Source organism: Nilaparvata lugens, chromosome 10 (genome assembly GCF_014356525.2).
Source record: "Nilaparvata lugens isolate BPH chromosome 10, ASM1435652v1, whole genome shotgun sequence".
Taxonomy (NCBI): Eukaryota; Metazoa; Arthropoda; class Insecta; order Hemiptera; family Delphacidae; genus Nilaparvata; species Nilaparvata lugens.
In genome coordinates this window covers 41,302,474-41,324,117 of record NC_052513.1, presented here as the reverse complement: position 1 = coordinate 41,324,117, position 21,644 = coordinate 41,302,474, and the positions used below count along the sequence as shown (strand labels likewise).

The window sequence follows — 21,644 nt, the reverse complement described above, 5'->3', positions numbered from 1 at the left end:
TAGAATGAGGTTCAGAAGTAGACTGAGGTTGAGTGATTAATCAGTGATTAGACTGAGGTTCAGGTTTGAGTTTCAGAATTGAGAATACTTTTTGGATCACTTGTAATAGTAATGTTGCGTTTGTGATGTTTGGATTGAGGTTGTGGTCTGAGAACTTCATCATCATCATCATCATTATCATCATCTTCACTTCAGGGATTAGGTTTATTAATTGACCTGTTCCTGTCCCCATCTCTTTCTTGGCCTCCCTACATCTCTTTTTCTAGTAGGTCTATAGTTTTGGACTTCAAGAGTCAATAGTTTTGATTTGACAATATTTTTGGATTACTTTTGACTCAACAGACGGTGCCAGCAGCGGCACATCAAGTGGAAGCGAGGGGAACAAGGAGAACACCCCCTCCAAGACGGTTGGTCTCTCCAAGCGTCAGAAAAAGAACCATCATGGACGCCGAGAGGACAGCTCATCACCCGGCACCCCGGTGAAGAAGGAAGCCATCACCAGTGGTCGATTTGCCAAAGTTTGCTCAACAACGACATCAACAAACAGTATGCCAAGCTTTGTTGGAAGGGCGTTTCCGGTGGGGACATGACAATCATTCATCACTTGAAGAAGCATGTCCTAAACTCTGATGACCTCCTCTGGATGGGATACCATGTGGAAAGTTCCACTTATCCCGGCCATGCCATTGTCTTCAAGCCATCCATCGACTATTCCAAGACCATCCACAGTATGCCAAACTCTGTTGGAAGAGGGTGTATGGTGTGACCATCGTCCATCACTTGAAGAAGCATGTCCTAAACCCCGATGACCTCCTCTGGATGGGATACCCGGTGGAAAGCTCCACTTATCCCGGCCATGCCATGGTCTTCAAGTGACATCCATCAATCGTCTACTCCGAGACCATCCACAACACCCGCCTCTACAACAGAAGCAAAAGTCCAATCAAGACAGCGGCCAGTGAGCAGTCAGATCAACCCATCATGGGGTTTGATGTGAACGCAAGGGAATTTGTGACCAAAGTCGTCAACTATGGGACAACTCTTATCCTGAAACTGTTGACTATTGACTGTCGTCAACTAAACTCTGACCCTGACTTCAAGGCGTGCCTGCAGATACCAGCATGGTAGAGAGTTAGTGAGAAGGATATTTTGAATATTCTTTCCGAAGAATGGACACTGATATGTTCAAAGCTCCGCCAATTTATGTAGATGCATTACAACATTATCTTTAGTTATTCCAAATTGCTTTTTTCATATCATAATATACAGTTCAATAATTATTTTCCTAGTCTATATTATGTAGATTAATCTATAATTTTGCTGTGTTGTGTAAGCTATTGTATATGAATGTTTAAGCCAGTATATATTGTAATCTACAAAAATAAAGTACTCAATCAATCAATCAACATCCCCGAAGAAGTTCAGTGAGTGCCAAGCAGCCAGGAAGTGTGTCATTATGAGCAAGAAATTGTATTTTTCAATAATTTAATAATGAATTTTCGTAATTTACATAGAATATTCTGTTAATTAATTATTAATTCTACATTGTTGAAAGACGATCATTAGAGCGCGAAAGAGATAGCGCTAACCGCTTTGTTGAATGATACACAAGGATAGCAATATCATTGCTTATCAAACACTGCCATTATAACGTGGACCTCACTATAGGAAGATGATAAAAAGATGATACAAGGATGATAGACAAGGATAGCAATACCAATAATAATCAAATACTGCCATTATAATGTGGACCTTTCCATAGTCTAAGGTTCATAATAGACAAGGATAGCAATACCAATATTAATCAAATAACTGCCATTATAACGTGGACCTCACTATAGTCTATAGAGCACAACACACAAGTGAGGTAGGCCTAGACACAGAAGAGAGAGACAACGTTTTCTAGTACTCTTTTGATTGATTGATTGATTGAGTACTTTATTTATGTAGATTACAATATATAGGCTACTGGCATATACACTTATATACAATAGCTTACAATACAGCAAAATTATAGATGAATTTACATAATATAGACTAAGAAAATAATTATTGAACTGTATATGATATGAAAAAGTAATTTGTAATATAATAACTATAGATAATTATATTGTTATGCATCTACATAAATTGGCGGAGCTTTGGACATATCAATGTCCATTCTTCGGAAACAATATTAAAAATATCCTCCCCACTAACTCTCTACCAAAAATAATATGATACAAGGATGATAGTGATAGACAAGGATAGCAATACCAATTTTAATCAAATACTGCCATTATAACGTGGACCTCACTATAGTCTATAGAGCACAAACACACAAGAGAGGTAGGCCTAGGCACAAAAGAGAGAGACTACCTTTTCTAGTACTCTTTAGGAGACAATAGATCTAATCCACTAGTTAAAGAACACGTGTTTTATCGATTAGCATGTTAGAGACAATGTAGTTGAGCGAGTGTGACAGATGTATTCAGTTCTATGGAGATTGAGTCATTTAAAAGCGAAATCCCTGACTGGCAAATGGTGTCAGTAATACAAGGTTTCGGTACAAACACATCATCAACTCTATAAACAGCGAGAATATTTTCTGTGACATGAGATGCTAAATTCGTCACCAACATTACATTTTCTGTCTAACCAGAAATTTATCTGAATGGAAATTTATTTATTTATTTATTTATTTATTCTATTGTCATTACAGATCATAATTATAATAAATATAATATGATTGGGAGAAGACAACTGGCATAGCCCAAAACTGTCTTCTCCCAAATTTTTACAAATACAAGTGTCAAAAAGAATAAGGTTAAGATTTCACTTTCACTTCAAAAGTCCAATTTCCACTTCAAAACTAAAGACTAAACTAAAAATTTTGAATTTTGATATTTAAAAACTGATTAAAAACAAAAATATTTCACTCAAATCTCTACAGATTGGAATTTTTGAGTAATTTTGCAAAATTTTGAGCCAGAAAGAAACACAACACTTCACTATTAGCACAGGCTTTGGAAATAACAAGAGTAACGTTATTTATAAAGTTATTTATAAATATAAAGTAGAAATCTACAGTTCTACGACGAAATCATCATCTGTTTTCCAAGGATGAATAATTGTTATCCTTTTCATGTCCTTCAGCGAGATTTCCCAGGGATGAGACCTAGTGCAATCGAATTTTTATATCATAATCATAAACCTACTATGTTCCAAATCTGGATGGAAATCTACAGTTCTACGACGAAATCATCATCTGTTTTTCCAAGGATGAATAATTGTTATCCTTTTCATGTCCTTCAGCGAGTTTTCCCAGGGATGACACCTAGTGCAATCGAATTTTTATATCATAATCAAAAACGTACTATGTTCCAAATCTGGATGGAAATCTACAGTTCTACGACGAAATCATCATCTGTTTTCCAAGGATGAATAATTGTTATCCTTTTCATGTCTTTCAGCGAGTTTTCCCAGGGATGAGACCTAGTGCAATCGAATTTTTATATCATAATCATAAACCTACTATGTTCCAAATCTGGATGGAAATCTACAGTTCTACGACGAAATCATCATCTGTTTTTCCAAGAATGAATAATTGTTATCCTTTTCATGTCCTTCAGCGAGTTTTCCCAGGGATGAGACCTAGTGCAATCGAATTTTTATATCATAAACCTACTATGTTCCAAATTTCGTGAAAATCGTTAGAGCCGTTTTGGAGATCCGTTGAACATAAATAACCAAATATAAATATACAGAAATTGCTCGCTTAATATAATAGGATAATAAAGCATTCTTTTTATTCTATTCTATTCTGTAGTACATTTTGTTTTTCTCGAAGCTTGATAATTTTAATAGTAGTTTTAATTTTTCTGCTCAAAATTTTCAAGTTTATTTCAATAGTATTGAAACTTTCGGATTGTTTAGTGTTATTTCCGGCTCTTATCAACCCTTCGAAATTCAAAGTTCATCAGTCATATCTCGAATACGTATTCTCTGAGTGTTAATCTTTGGTGAAAACAGAAATTTTAAACTTAACCTCACTTTGGACTATTTATGTGCCAAAATCAAGGAATTGAAGAAGTATTGGGCAATTGCCTGTTTCTCTTTCCAAATATCGTGTTTGTGACTGTTCTAATAAATAAATAATATTAATAATAATATTATAACGTGATCTACATGTCGATAGAACTAAATCTTTTTCAAATAATTCATCATCACAAAAATTTATCAAACCACCAACAATGGACCACCTTCAAGAAGATTAAAATTATTTCAACCGTCCGTGGAGGGTGAAACTGACGATACTCGAATCACAATTTCTCATGTAGTATGCAAGATGCTCATTTAATGAGATAACTTATATTGGACTATGTGTGACCTTATCTAAATTTGGGAGAGTAATTAATAGCACAAGGTTACCTTATTTTTTCTCTCCCTATCATTTTGATTATGTACTTATTGTATCAATCAATAAAGAAATCACTGATAATCAGAAGTAGAAGAGATACTACAGGTAGGTCTATTTGATTAAACGTTTGCATTAATATGCGCCTCAGTAAAGATCACAGATTATTGGCTTTGAAATGATCACTTCTGCTAAACAAAGAAGTGACGTAATTTAACGATCAAATACCATTATGGTGTTATCACCTGATTGTAGGTAGATATAGTATGAGTCATACATACACATCTACGTCTAAATATTGTCTCACATGAATTTCAACTATAATGAGGTCCAAGTATTTGCTTAACATTATTTGCAGTATTTGATTAACATTAGTGTTTCTATCCTTGTCTTTCATCCTTGTATCATCCTCCTATAGTGAGGTCTACGTTATAATTTCAGTATTTGAATAACATTGGTGTTGCTATCCTTGTTTATCATTTGACAAAGCAGATCCTTTCTAGCCTTTCCTTTTCTAGCTCTGTAACTTTGCCTGATCGTTTTCAACAATGTAGAAATACAACTAATTGACAAAATATTAAATCTCAATAACGAAAATGTATTATTTCATCATTGAAAAATATATTTTCTTATAAAATATAAAATCTTTTATTTTGAACAACAATGAACAGTTAATATCATCAGATAAACCGGTATCAGCTATCCTCCATAGAAGGCAGTAGCAAGGCAGATAATCAGCAACTTTGTTCTCCTATCTTTCTCCACTGCCGTTAGGCTAATCTGGTGTTATCACATGATTGTAGGTAGATATAGCATATTAAGTCATACACATCGTTGTTTAAATATTGTCTTACATGTATTTCAACTATAGAGAGGTCTACGTTATAATAGCAGTATTTGATTAACATTGGTGTTGCTATCCTTGTTTATCATTCGACAAATCAGCTAGCGCTATCCTTTTCTAGCTCCTCAAAGTTGCCAGATCGTTTTTAACAATGTAGGAATATAATAAAAAACAAAGGATTTAATCTCAATTATGAAAATTCATCATTAAATCATCGGAAATTTTATATTTTCTTGTCGAATTGATTATCTCTAAGGATGAACAGTTAATATGACATCTGATATACCGGTATCAGGTATACTCTATTGAAGGTAACGGCAAGGCAGAGAATCGGCAACGATGTTCTCCTTCCTTTCTCCACTGCCATTATAACGTGGGCCTCACTATAAATTGTGTACATTGAATTATATTCAAATCCTTACAGCTACTTTGTAAAAATTATAAATAAATAAAGTATTATTACCTAAAATATTATTTTATTATTACAACAATCCTTAACTACATCAAACTCCCAAACTTGTTCCTATTTGAACGATTGATCATTAAACTTTCAATATTCACATTATTTTCATTAATTAAGCAATCAAGTCTATGAAGTAATAAATTTTAACCGTGTATAATTCCACGAGAACCAATCAGAGAAGCGGTGTTCCAAAAATGCCTCCTCTGATTGATTCTCGTGAAATTAATCACGGTTAAAATTTAACCGGCTGTTGTGCAACCGGGTCCTTACATTACATTCATATCATCAAAAGATTGAGTAATTATGGATATTATTGAGACATAACGTCATGAGTCACTCGTTGGAAATACACTTCTATCTTGTTGATGTTTACCTGTATTACCTCTGAAGAGATAAAAGGTATTTTCCAACTAAGATACGGGGAACGATACGACTTACAGATAAGGTGGGCGTTATAGACTAATTCTCAGTGCTAGTCACCTATGCATCATGAGTCATAAATTATTTCGCTTCCACCTATCATGTCACTCATTAGTTATTTGTGCAACTAGTGCGCAAAGTGACAGTTTGCTGCACCGAAAGAGACGTTTACGCCCGAGCCGTAGGCGAGGGCGGAATGGTTTCTTGAGTGCAGCAGAGGAACTTTGCGCACGTATTTCACATTAAGTTTTTCCTACAGTTACCATTGAATATGAAAAGTGGGTAATTATGGGTAAAATTGCCTGAAATCCATCAAATGTTTTTCTGTGTAATTTTATTATTGATAAAAACCTTAATCCTAAAATCCTAAAGTCCTCGTTGTCCTTGGTTATAATATATAATGAATAATAATTAGCGCGTTGTGCTTGGTTGCACCTCTGCTCACTATAGCAGCCCAGTCACTGTTACCAACTCCATTTTGATTTTGCTGCACTGTTGCTCCATATAACCTACTAAGTATTTTGCGTTGCCATGTTGCAAATCTGGAGTGCAGAAAAGATTTTTCCCGCACTAGAGCGGAAAAGTGATTCTTTGCGTTCTGTAATCAGTGCAGCAATGGCCACTTTTCAACGTAACTGTAGGAAAAAATATTTGAATGGAAGTTTACTATCAATTTCCGTATTGATTGAATGGATTTACATCTTGGAGTTCACTATTACAACCCGCATAATATCAAGTTCAACAAATATCCCCGTACATCGTAGTAGTATTCTATAATATAGTCTGATAAAGTAAAAATAATTGGCTTATAAACGTACGAGATACAAAGATGATACGAAGATGATAGGAAGATAGTACAAGGATGATACGAAGGTGATACATGGATGATAGACAAGGATAGCAACACCAATGCTAATCAAATAATGCCTTTATAACGTGAACCTCACTGTAGTATAGCCAATTTATTCATGATACTGTCGTAGCAGTCACCCAGGAAATAAAACAGTGAAACCGAAGTAATTCAGTTTTTTACATTGCAATCATCTATTACTGCACCAGCAGCTATATCACTTCCTGCATTTAATTGAATCAACCGTTTCGTCTATTACATTTTCTTGATTACTTGTCGACGCAATCCAGGTATTATGTTGTATAGTCATAGGCTAGAATTTCTAATCTTTTCTCTATGGGATACATAGTTCGCGAAAACTGTATCCACGTGAAATTATTTAATTATACATAGAAATTATTATTAGTTAATTACAATTTACGTGATATTTTTAACCGTGCGAAGTGAGGTCTAAGATTCAAGTCGACAGTTTGGCATTTCTCTTAATGTTTGAATGTTTATATGTTGTAATGTTTATAATGTTGTAAATGTTTATATGTTTAAATGTTTGAATGTTTATATGTTGTAATGTTTATAATGTTGTAAATGTTTATATGTTTTTATGTTGCGCATTTACGGCGAAACGCGGTAATAGATTTTCATGAAATTTGACAGGTATGTTCCTTTATTAATTGCGCGTCGACGTATATACAAGGTTTTTGAAAATTTTGCATTTCAAGGATAATATAAAAGGAGAAAGGAGCCTCCTTCATACGCCAATATTGGAGTAAAAATCAAACTATAGAATTATTCGTCATAAATCAGCTGACGTGATTAAACAGATGTGTGGAGAAGCCAGTCTATTGCTGTATTTCCATAAGGTCTATAGTTTCAATCAGGTACTTGTGGATGAGAATACTGCGTGAGGTCTACTGTTCACTGAACTACTAGTAGTGAAAATTCGACTGAGTCACTGTCAAAAATCAGCTTGAAAATGTGACCTGTGTGGTCACTAAACCATGGTCCTGTTCCAAATAAAACTGTGTAGAATTTGACAACATATGTGTGTTTTTATTCAAATATTTCAGTGATAATAATATGAAATATTTCTTCTATGTTTGGTTTTGAAGCATCTAAATTTCAAAATAGGCCTACAACCATCCTCGGTTAATTGAGAATCTTCATGCAAAATTTCAAGTGAATCAGTCCAGTAGTTCAGACATAATGATTATATTATGAACTAGCTGGTAACCCTTGCTTCGCAAAGGTCTATTTTAAAACTTGACAAACTGAAACCTGACCATCCGAAATCTTAAAGAATATAAAATAGGCCTACAACCATCCTCGGTTAATTGAGAATCTTCAAGCAAATTCCTTCATTTGTGGATTTACTCGTGTAGATTTATTAAAGTTATTATTTTGAGAAGAATTATTTCAAACCAGCAGTTAACCCGTGCTCCAAGAGGGTCTATTTTAATACTTGACAAACTGAAAACTTGACCCACTGAAATCTTAAAGAATTAAAAATAGGCCTACAACCATCCTCGGTTAATTAAGAGTCTTTATGCAACTTCTCAAGTCAATCAGTCCAGTAGTTCAGACGTGATAATGCGTCAAACATAATTTATTCTCCTATCCCGTACGTGTATAAGCCACTTCTTTCCTTTATTATAGTATAGATCATCAATGATATTTGCTCACAAATACTAAAACCGTGTTAAGTGAGAAACCCTGAATAAAGCTGGATTCGCACACCTGACAGAGAACAGTGGGAAAATATGATTCCCACGAGTTCCCAGGAATTCCCAATGATTGGACTATACCCATTCAGCTCCAAGAATAGTATGTAGATCTATATCTACAGCTATATACATAGTTATATACTATCCTTGATTGAGCCCGGCCAAAGCGAGTATAAATATCCCGTTAAAACTTATAAGAATAATATTTTTACAGTTAACTATTGGATAAGAGGCCAGATAATAGGTAGCAATATGTATGGTATAGTAATAAGATGGATATAGACAGATTAATATAGTAATATGAAGAGATACGTTAAAATAGATTATTTCAACATAATGGTATAATGAAGAGAAGTGGACTTCTCTTCATCATTGTATGTCAGTATCTTTAGTATATTGAATGATAATTTTATGACTTTTCTTGGTGATTTGGAGCATACTGATTCACTGAGTCTATAATGAGATTCACGTTTTAGTCAGTGAAAATGATAGGGAGGAAGTGTTGTCAATTTCCCTTTTCTACTGCCTTCTATAGAAGAAGATAACTTGAGATAACTATTGTACATTCAAGTTATCTCGGTATAAAATATTATAATCTATACTATAATAAAGGAAAGAACTGGCCTTTAAAGGTACGGGATGAGAAAATTATGTTTGGAGCATCATCACGTCTGAACTACTGGACTGATTAACTTGAAATTTTGCATATAGATTCTCAATAAACTGGTGATGGTTATAGACCTATTTTACATTATTCAAGATTTCATTAAGTCAAGTTGTCAGTTCTTAAGTTTTAAAACAGACCTTTGGGAAGCAAGGGTTACCAGCTAGTTCATAATATAATCATTGTCGATTTTTGTCAATAATGATTCATTTTATCTCAAATGCATTTTATTTCATTCGTCAACGAAATCATGTTTTTCATGATTTTATAATATTTTGATAATTGAGATTTCACTAGAATCACCTATATCATCATCATCATCATCATCATCATCTCCTCACGTTCGAGGATTAGGCAATTGCCTGCCTGTTTCGACTAACAAACAGCTTATAGGTATTTGAACTCAACTAAGTTATAAAAATTCACATTTCATACGTATTGATATATCCTAATAATATCCAGAGGATAATATTTTTGGGTGGATTGGTCGATTACAATTTTTGTTTCGGACACTTACTAGTTCAAACTACATTCATAGTCTACATAGTTTGGTTTTGAAGCATCTAATTTGAAAATCTACTTTGTGAAAATAATTAGGAACTGAAAATTTTGTGTAGTGAACAACTACAATACTTGAACTATTTTGGACTATGTGTTATCTAAATTTGGGAGAGGAATAGCACAACGTTACCTTATTTTTTCTCTCCCTATCATTTTTGATGATGCACTTGTATGAATCTCAAACTTATCAACTATTCATTCTCCATTGTTTCAAAAAACCCACATTGTCCACTGTTTCATTATTTGTTTTCAACTTTATAAAACAAAACAACTAATCAATAAAGAATAGCCTACAAACAATTTTGCAACGATGCAGAGTTGGAAGAGGAAAGGATACAGTTTTCTACCTTGTCTAATGACAGACTAGAATATTGCAAACCAACGTTAATCAGATGCTGTGAATCTTACTATATAGATGGCACTCCCTCCAGTTAAACATGACAGTGCATAATTACTTCTACATTCAACCCAAGTAAAGACTTTGTAGACAACATTCGGAAACCAAACAGAAGCCAGCACTGAAAATGGATTTAGACCAAGGTCGAAACTTTTCTTCCTTTTCTTCTTCTCGTTTCGACTGTGCAAAATTCATTCACTTTCCATATTTATGCGACACTATTGTCTATTGGTTGCAGTTTCGTCTTATTGTTCTTGTCTTTTACGTCATCCTTTCATGAATGCAGCCTTGGCTTTGTACAGGTAAGGTTAATCGAAGAAAGAATCCACCCGAGAAAAAATTGACAGAATGTCTCGGAAGCGTCAAGGTGTTCAATTGATGGATTTTACTTGGTCGATCACAATTCGCTCTGGTCACCTAAATTGCATAATATTCAATGGTTATTATACTACTCTCACTACAACATACCCGTTTTTCTCAACTTTTATTCATTCACTACAACCAGAGTCAAAAATAATCTAGGTAGCTTTACTCTATGCTACAACATGCTTGATTTTCACAACTTCTATTCATTCGAACAGTTCTTTATTTCCTCTTTACTAGTAGTTCTGTGAACAGTAGACCTCACACAGTTTTCTCATCCACAAGTATCTGATGTAACCTGTTCTAGTTGATTCAGCTGAATCATAATTTACTCTTAAAATCTGTTATTTATTTCCTGCAATATCAAAAATTCACTTATGTTAATTAACTCAGTTCACGTTTGAATTTGTATACCATATATAATCTATCCAGTTCCCTGATAATCTTTCCATCTGATGAGAATATTTCTCAACTATTTTAAAATTAATTTTTTTCAATCAAGAATATTATAATTTCTTCAACATTATTCAGTTCATTTAATTATTTTTTATTTCATTTTCAATCACCTATTGAAATTTGTTTTCAAATGTGAGAATATTGATACTGATGGGGCACGCATCATAAAAAATATTAGAACCCTACCTTAAAGAAATAGACACGGCCAGACATCGTGTAATGCATGCAATGAATAATCCACTTGTCAGCTGATTGATTATGAATAATTCTATAGTCTGATAATCCTATCTTCAAAGTAGATGAATATAGTGATATCAGAGTATGAAGGAATTCTTTTTCTTTTCATATTCATTCATTCATTCATTCATTTATTGTATTGTATAAAATACTATAATCATAATACAATTATGACATTGGAGGAAAAACTAGGCTGAGCCTGTACTATTTCTCTCCAAAAATGTTGATAAAAAATATTATCCTTAAAATGCAACATTTCTAAAAACATTGTGTAAACATCGACGCGCAGTTGAAAAAGGATTAATCCTGCCAAATCTCATCGAATTCTATCAATGCGTTTGGCCGTAATTGCGTCACATACATACATAGAGACATACAAAAGAAAATCAGAGTTAAAACATAGACCTCACTACGTTCGTCAATAATTGTTTAGTTCATTAAGAATATTAATTAATAATTTGCGATGATTCAGAGACAACAATCAAAATATCAGAACTTCGCAAATATTATGCAGTAAATAAAGTATTTGAATAGATGAATAAATAATAGTTTGGAAATAGAAATACAGTTGCTTTAGATACAATGAATACTGTAGAATAGTTATTTCAACATCCGACTCCACAAGTTATTCAATGAGATGATGGATGAAGTTCGAGAAAAGCTTCCAATGAATTTGAAACAGGAAACGTCAAAAACGCTCCTTACTCAATATTAGAACATTTGCTAATGAAGCATTAGAACAGGAAATGAAATATAAAGTGGGGTAGGAATGTATGAAAATTATATTTTCCTCCACCTACTATCAAAAGTCTCATTTTACACCCTGGAATCGAATACTAAAGTACTACTTTTCCTCCCATGGGACTAAAAATAATTCCCAGCGGGAAAAGTGATCACTTTTACTCCAAGGGAGTAAAAATAAACCATAAGATTAACATGGGAAGAAGTCCGACAACGCCGCGATTGAAGAATGAGGAATGTGGCAACACTGTCGTGGTCGGTAGAGGAAAAGTAAAAGAGCTCTATTTCGATCTTTGGAATATTTTAGCTCTAGGAAATAAGTAGCTCTATTTCGATTGTTAGGTTATGTTCAACCGTTGGTGGATATGAAAAAGTACACACCTCTAATGACGTTAGAGGTGTGTACTTTTTCATATCCACCAACGGTTGAACATAACCTAACAATCGAAATAGAGCTGAAATAGTGTGAAAGCGTGAAGATGTAGTAAAATTATTCATTGTTATAGGTATTGGTGTAGGTGGAGGAAAAATGTTGTGTGCATCACGGGACTAAAGTACTTATTCTCCCTCAGGGAAATTGTCGCCCTCGGCTACGCCATCGGGCGACAACAGTTCCTCAGGGAGAAAAAGTTGCACTTTAGTCCCTAGATGCACAAATAACTATTCTCCCTCAGGAAAATTGCTGCCCTCGGCTTCGCCTCGGGCTTCAAACTTTTTCCCACAGGAAGAAAAAGTCGTACTTTTCACTCTAGATATACAAATAACTATAAAACTTATTTGATGAGAATTTATATTACACTAGTAGGTAACCCGTACTATAGAGGTCCACGTTATAAAGGCAGTGTTTGCTTAGCAATGGTATTGCTATTCTTGTCTATCATTCAACAAATCGGATAGCGCTATCTCTTTCTCGCTTTGCTCTGTTGCCAGACCGACATTAGAATTGATAATTAATTAACAAAGTATATCATCTTAATTAAGAAAATTCATTTGAAAGTGTAATTTCTTGCTTGATGGAATATAATTGATCATTTTAAACGAGAATGAACAGTTAATATTACATCAATAAACCTGTATCAGATACCGTCTATAGGAGGCATTGACAAGACAGAGGATCGGCAACGTTGATCTGCTATCTTTCTCCACTGCCATTATAAAGTGTACCTTACTATAGGGTCTAATTGAAAACTACATTAACAGAAAACAAGACGAACTGAAATCTTGAAGAATTTTAAATAGGCCTATCTATCCCCGGTAAATAAGAATCTATAAGCAAAATTTCAAGATAAACTATCCCCGGTAAAATAAGAATCTATATGCAAAATTTCAAGATAATATGTCCAGTAATTCAGACGTGAAGATGCGTCATTCGTGTATCTCTATCCCATTCATGACAATTCTTTCTTTTATTATGTTATTGATTATATTACAGATTTAATTGAACTGAATTTAAATTTGGATAAAAAGAAATGAACGAGATTGAATTGGATTTTGATAAATAAAAACTACAAATATTTTTGGATTAGTACAACATACGGTGAGCTGCAGAAACACTCCTCCGATGAGTCCGAAAATCACAACGGAACTTTTTAAATGTAGACACAGCCATGACTGGAAACTGACTGAACAAAGACATTCACAGACAAAGATAGCAAAAATTTTAGAGAAAGACAGGTAAGATGACACCTCTTGTCAAATCACGTTCTAGGAAACATTAGGATAATATTTGAAGAGCCTGCCTTAGAAGAAAATTAATAGATTATTTAACACTATCGGTGTCGGATAGGATGAACTGTAAAATCGAGAAAAATAGTTGGGATAAGATAATTTTTTTCCATAAATGGTGAGAGACTAATCAGGGATCACAGCGGTCATCTTGGTGGATCAAATTCAATTAAAGGTTCAAAATTGTGGCACAGATCTTATATCGATGCAAAATAATCCTTGTGTTACCTTCTAATAATTCCTTATACATTCTAATCATTCCTTATTATTTTATTCATTCCTTAATCAGAGATAGTTAGTATTAAATCCCCAGAGAATAATATTTGAGACTCCCACTCTAAAAATAGATGGAAATTGAAAATAGTTGATGATAGTGTAATAGTGTCAGTAATTGGAGATTGAAAAATAATCAACTTTTTTTGGTCAATACTATAGTTATCTAGTCTAAAGACTGATGAGCTAAATAATCAATATGAATTGAAAATTGAATAGTAGGTAATAGTATAAAACTGTTAGTAATTGAAGATTGAAAAATAATCAACTTTATTTTGGTCAATACTACAGTTATCTAGTCTAAGAACTAATGCGTTAAAATAATCAATATTGTATTGTGAGGTCCACGTTATAATGGCAGTGGAAAAATATAGCAGACCAATGTTGCCGATTCTCTGTGTTGTCAATGCCCCCTATAGACGGCAGATGATACAGGTTTATTGATTGATTGATTGATTATTTATTGATGTGATATTACCTGTTGTTATCTAATTCAAAGACTAATGAGCTGAAATAACCAATTGAAACTAAAAATTAAACTGTAGGTAATAGTAAAATACTGTCAATAATTGGAAATTGAAAAATAATCAACTTTTTTGGGCCAATACTACAGTTATCTAGTCTAAAAACTAATGCGTTTAAATAATCAATTATAATTGAAAATATGATTGCATAATGAGGTCCACGTTATAATGGCAATGAAGAAAAATAGCAGACCAACGTTGCCGATCCTCTGTCTTGTCAATTCCTCCTACAGACGGTAGCTGATACAGGTTTATTGATGTAATATTAACTGTCATTTCTCGTTTAAAATAGTCAATTATATTTTATAAGGCAAGAAATTATATTTTTGTCTTCTCAATGTCTACTATAGACGGTAGCTGATACAGGTAATTGATGTAATATTAACTGTCATTTCTCGTTTAAAATAAACAATTATATTCTATTAAACAAGAAATTATATTTTTCGATAATTCCATAATGATTAGATGAAATATTTTGTTAATTTATTATTAATTCTACATTGTTAAAAGAAGATCTGGCAACAGAGCGAAGCGAGAAAGAGGTAGGCTATCTGCTTTGTTGTATGATAGACAAGGATAGCAATACCATTGCTAATCAAACACTGCCATTATAACGTGGACCTCACTATAGGTATACTATCAATAATTGAAGATTTTTTTGCAGCCTTGGAAAAAAATATTTTTGAAATGCATCTTGAAAATATGAGAGCATTATTTCAAATGACGCTGTTATCAAAAAGCTGTTAGATATTGAGTTATGGTTCAGATAACAATATTCGTTGATAAACACGTATTAATCCAGTTTTTATTATCAATTATATAACAACCCCCACCCACAAAATTATCTAATAGCCGAGTTAAATCTAGAATAGAACGTAATAGAGCAATCTATCGTCATAGAGCAGAGGTTGCCAACGACACGCACTATTCAAAAACTATTCTCTCTATCACTAGACTATAATTAGGTAATATGGCAGCTTCTACGCCTCAACTATTAGAGTTTATCAACTTCTAGATGGAAACGGGGTTCATTTTCTTTAGCACTAAGGATCATTGTGCAAAAAATAGATCTTCAACTTCGTATCCCATGGAAAATACATGATAATCATTGATTTGCAATAGTTTTTTATGAGTCTAAAAATAATCTTATCTCTGGAGTATATAAGCAGAGAGTATTTAGTATGAAATTTCCATGATTAGCAATCGGCGAAAAGAACAATACGATTGAAAAATACCAAAAAATAATCCCTGGGCATAGACCGGTTTGTCAAGACAAGACAAGACATGATCAGACACGTTTAGTCACAAAACTTCACGTAATTGCTTATGAAGACATGTCTAATTGCAATGACTTAGGCTAGGCACACACCAGTTAGTCAAGACAAGACAAGAGATGATCAGAGACGTTCAGTCACAATACTTCACACAGTTGCTTATGGAGACATGATTGTCTAATTGCAATGACTAATCAATGGAATATTTATAATTAATTTATCAATTTAAGCCATCCAAATTCAAAATTTATAGTTTTAATGTTTATTTTGGACTAAAATTTTATAAAAATTGTACAAGTGAAATTCCAACCTTATCTTGAACTTTGTCACCTATAAATTTGGAAGAGAAATAGCACAAGGACTACCTTATTATTTTATCTACTAATGTTATTACATTTATTAGTGTCATTATGCATTGTAAATAAATAAATAAATAAAAATAAAATGTGTCATAAGCAACTATGTGAAGTATTGTCTTTGATCATGTCTTATCTTGTCTTGACTAACCGGTCTATGCCCAGCCTAATCAGTGCGTCATAAGCAGATATGTGAAGTATTGTGACTAAACTTGTCTGATCATGTCTTGTCTTTCTTGACTAACTTGTCTACGCCTAGACTAACTATTCATACAAGTCAACCTATGGTGATGTTCCCGTTATAATGGCAGTATTTGATTAACATTGGTGTTGCTATCCTTGTTTATCATCCTTGAATCATCTTCCTATAATAAGGTCCACGTTAAAATGGAAGTATTTGATAGCATTGGTATTGCTATCCTTGTCTATCATTCGACAAAGCAGATAGCGCTATCCATTTCTACTTCCGCACCGTTTCCAGATTTTTTGAACAATGTCGAAACATAATAAACAATCTATTTGATCTCTATTATGAAAATGCATTATTAGATAATTTAAAAGTATTTTTCTGACTAATAAAATATAATTATTGATAATTTTTAACAAGAAAGAGCATTCAATATTATATCAAAGATACTGGTATCAGTTATCCTCTATGTAGAAGGCAGTGGCAAGACAGACAACGCTGTTCTCCTATCTTTCTCCACTGCCGATATAACGTGGACCACACTATAGGCTGTCAGAGATTTTCCAGAGAATATAATTAATTAACAGAATATTCAATCTGAATAATGAAAATTTATTATTAAATCATTAAGAACCATACTTGCTTTTGAGTACTTAATAAAATATAGATCCGATTTTCCTCTCACAGTAAACTCTACACTTAATTTTCTTCGAGATTTCTGCTCCAGCATTGTTTTTTCATTTTTCAGTGGACTCGCTTACCTTTATTTTGAGTACCTATTCCTCTGTTTTCTTCCTTCCCCCCATTTCTCTCTTACCTTTTCCCTCATTACTTCTCTTCTCTCCTTTGCCTGCCTATTACATCGGAAACCATAGTTGGCTAGGTATCTTCCTCTCTTTTTTTTCTCTTCTCCAACACACCCACCACAAAGCCCATGGTTTTTATATTTGTAACATTTATTGTGTTTTATTTGTTTCATAATTCTATGTAATTTTGTTTTGTCTTGTTTTGTGTGTTTTTAATAAATTGAATTGAAATTGAAATATAATTTATAATTATTAGTAAGTTAATATTCATCAGCTAAATCAGCTATCTTTCAAAGAAGGTAGTGGCAAGGCAGAAAATCGGAAATTCTGTTCACCTTTCTTTCTTCACTATTATATACTCACTACACTTTCTTCATATTATTAGTTAATATTACATCGGATAAACCGAAATCAGCTATCTTTTAAAGAAGGCAGTGGCAAGGCATAAAATCGGAAATTCTGTTAACCTTTCTTTCTTCACTGCCATTATAACGTGGACCTCACTATAATATCAAACCTTACTCAATACTGAAATAAAACCATTTACCACGGTTCATTGGTGAAATAAATGGGGGAAGCCATGATAGAAATACGGTATACTAGTTTATAAATGTCAAGTTGATGATACTCCCGTGGGGATTTCAGAGCTTATCATCCTGAGTGTCTTCCGAATCAAATGAAACAGTTACTCTGTGACATTAGAACCAGCATTTACTGATCCTATTACTAGTAGTTCTGTGAACAGTAGACCTCACGCAGTATTCTCATCCACAAGTACCTGATTGAAACTATAGACCTTATGGAAATACAGCAATAGACTGGCTTCTCCACACATCTGTGTAATCACTTGTCAGCTGATTATGATGAATAATTCTATAGTCTGATTTTTACTCTAATATTGGCGTATGAAGGAGGCTCCTTTTTCCTTTTATATTATCCTTGAAATGCAAAATTTCCAAAAACCTCGTATATACATCGACGCGCATTTTAAAAAGGAACATACCTGTCAAATTTCATGAAAATCTATTACCACGTTTCGCCGTAAATGCGCAACATATAAATATATAAACATGTAAACATTTAAACATTAAGAGAAATGCCAAACCGTCGACTTGAACCTCACTTCGTTCGGTCAATCAACCCAATCCTGAAATAAAATCATCTACCACGGTTCATTGGTGAAATAAATGGGGAAAGCCATGATAGAAATACGGTATACTAGTTTATAAAAGTCAAGTTGATGATACTCCCGTGGGGATTTCAGGGATTATCAACCTGAGTGTCTTCCGAATCAAATGAAACAGTTACTCTGTGACATTAGAACCAGCATTTACTGATCCTATTACAAGAAAATCTGGAGACATAATGGAATCGGTGGAATATCCGGCAAGATCTCTACAATAGTAGTTGAGAAAAATACTATGATTACCGGTAAATGTACTTGGAGAGAATTATACAGAAACTCTGTTTTCGGATTCCTTTTACTGGGACCGTTATAACGGAGGAGAGTCCGTGCCCGCTAGTTGGTGCTATTTTTTATCCTTTTCTTCATCATCTTTGTTCTTTCATTCTTTCCTTCTAATTCCACCATGATGTTTCCCTCCTTTTTATCCTCTTTGTGAGGTGGCTATTTTTCATCCTCTTCTTCTCCATCTTCTTCTTCTATTCCAATCTTTTTCTTCTTCTCCACCTTCTACTACTTCCTCTTCTTCTTTATTTTCTCTCCTATCTTTTTCTTCGACTTCTTCTTATTCATCATCTTCTTCTTTATCCTCTTCAACTTAATCATCTTCTTCTTCTTCAAACTTCATCCTTTTCTTCTTCTTCTTTTTCTTCTTCTTCATCTTCTTCATCTTCTCCTTCTTCTCCACCTTCTACTACTTCCTCTTCTTCTTTATTTCCTCTTCTTCTCCTATTTTCTTCTTCGACTTCTTCTTATTCATCATCTTCGTCTTCATCCTCTACAACTTCATCATCATCTTATTATTATTCTTCTTCTTCTTCTTCTTCTTCTTCTTCTCCACCTTCTACTACTTCCTCTTCTTCATTATTTTCTCTTCTTCTCCTATTTTCTTCTTTGTCTTCTTCTTATTCATCATCTTCGTTTTCATCCTCTTCAACTTCATCATCTTCTTCTTCTTCTTCTTCTTCTACTTCATCTTCTCCTTCTTCTACACCTTCTACTACTTCCTCTTCTTCTTTATTTTCTCTTCTCCTCCTATCTTCTTCTCGACTTCTTCTTATTCATCATCTTCGTCTTCATCCTCTTCAACTTCATCATCATCATCTTCTTCTTTCACTTCATCTTTTCCTTCTTCTCCACCTTCTACTACTTCCTCTTCTTCATTATTTTCTCTTCTCCTCCTATCTTCTTCTCGGCTTCTTCTTATTCATCTCTTCATCTTCATCCTCTTCAACTTCTTCTTCTTCTCCTTCTTCTTCTTATAATTTTTCTTTGTCTCCTTGATTTCTTCTTCCTCTTCGTCTTCTTCTTGTTTTTCTTCTTCTTTTTCTTCCTCCCTATCAGACTGTATTCTTCACCTTCCGTTTTCATCCGCTTCCTCTCCAAGTACTTCTCTACATTTCCTGTCCTTTTCTCCTTTGTACTCTTTCTTTTCGACCACTGACCAACTCCAAGTCAACGGTAAACCGCGAACCAAAAAACGGTGACCATGTCACGTGAAAAGCAAGTCTGGTTCTCAATACATCTCCTAACATTTCTGTTCGTTCCCAAGAGCCTCAAGCCTTACAATATACCAACACTATAAGGTAATACAGGTACTCGAGTTTTATAACATACAAAATTTAATTCGATTGCCTGTTACTAGGAGAAAGCTCTAATTGTCATAATTTTATTTATAATTTTCGTTGCAATCGCTGTTTTGCGTATTTCATGACGTGCCGCACTTTATTGTGATAGTAGCCTTGAATTTCAATATGATAGTTTGCTCTAATTTTCGTTCCATTTGTACTGCAGTCTTTGTTTCGTATCTTATGACGTGCCTTTCTAGACATCTAGAGTCCATTTCAATAATGAACCTTAGTTTCAATATTATATTGTAATATAATACTCATAATAATATAATGGGCTCAGGCCTAATGGTTTCTACGACACTAAAAGCCGTTTGCACAGTTCAAACAGAATTTAATTTTAAACTGGATTAAATCCGTATCAAGTCTAGTTTGTTATAATGTGTTTCATTTTGATTTTAAGCTGCCAGCTGATTAAATTGATTTTAAACTTTGACTGTGCAAACGGCCCTAAGGCTAGCTCACACACATCGATTTTGTTTGTATGATATTTTGCAGTCCTTATGAATTCTGTCAGATTAAACGGAACTTGACAAACAGTATCTGATTGGAATCTGTTAAATCTAAATTTCGGGGCACCGAGTTTCCCTTGTTATTTTTATTTATTGATAAACAGAACACAATTCTCTAAAATGATCGTGTTATATTTCACAGCACTGGCTATATGTCATCTTATGAATTTCGGGGATGCGATATTTCGATTTTTCACATACTCACTAGCTCACTCACTTTTTTACTATCCACAGCTGTTTCAGCGAGGATGAATTATCCTTTTAATGTAGTTCAGCGAGTTTTCCCAAGGATGAGACCAAGTGCAATCGAATTTTTATATCATAAACCTACTATGTTCCAAATTTTGTGAAAATTGCTAGAGCCGTTTTCGAGATCCGTTGAACATTATATAAAAATACAGGAATTGCTCGCTTAATATAATAGGATATAATATCATTGTAATGAGATACCGTATCATTTTAATGAGTTACAGTATCATTGCTAACGAGATACAGTATCATTGTCACGAGATACAGTATCATTGCTAACGAGATGCAGTATCATTTTCACGAGATTCAGTATCATTGTAACGAGATACCGTATCATTGTAACTAGAAAGTGTATCATCACCACTTGAAACCAGGCTACAATGATGTGTGTCTAGCTAGCTTTACTGATTCTAATGAACGATTAGATTTAATATTTCTTTACACTTGATGAGTTTCCTGGGAACCGGAACTGAATATGGAAGAGCCTGGAATTTACTTGCTGAAAGGGGTCAATATTCTTTCAACAACTGACTAGAAACAAAGGAACCGCAAGCAACGTTGACGAGCGTCAACTGAAATTATTGACAAGACGTAAGATTCAGGCAAGTGGAAGACCGCCATGAAAATAACTTCGGAAGTAGTCCCATTCTTGTCACGTTCCAGACAAGGTTGTATTACAAACAATACCAGCGTTATGTGAGTGCAAAGTTTTCAAGAATAGCCAGGTATTCTCAAAAGTTTCCCGTTGAATACCTGACAGCTATACTGTTGTCTATTGTCCCAATTTACACTCCCAATGTACACTGGAAAGCAA

At 33.8% G+C, this 21,644-nt stretch overlaps 1 protein-coding gene across 3 annotated transcripts in view; it reads right to left on the bottom strand.

Annotated features, from left to right (window-relative positions):
* The window catches only part of LOC111060330 (RNA exonuclease 3-like), a 102,058-nt gene that overhangs the window by 27,646 nt on the left and 52,768 nt on the right, over positions 1-21,644 (bottom strand). Inside the window, exon 1 of one of the 3 annotated variants that reach the window (XM_039436878.1) lies at positions 13,650-13,737. The exons of the other annotated variants lie outside the window; for them this stretch is intronic. Within the exon in view, the coding sequence (XP_039292812.1) occupies positions 13,650-13,722 (73 nt within the window). The 5' untranslated portion in view covers positions 13,723-13,737. Of the gene's footprint in view, positions 1-13,649; positions 13,738-21,644 lie in introns of those variants that run through there. 3 annotated transcript variants of the gene reach the window in all.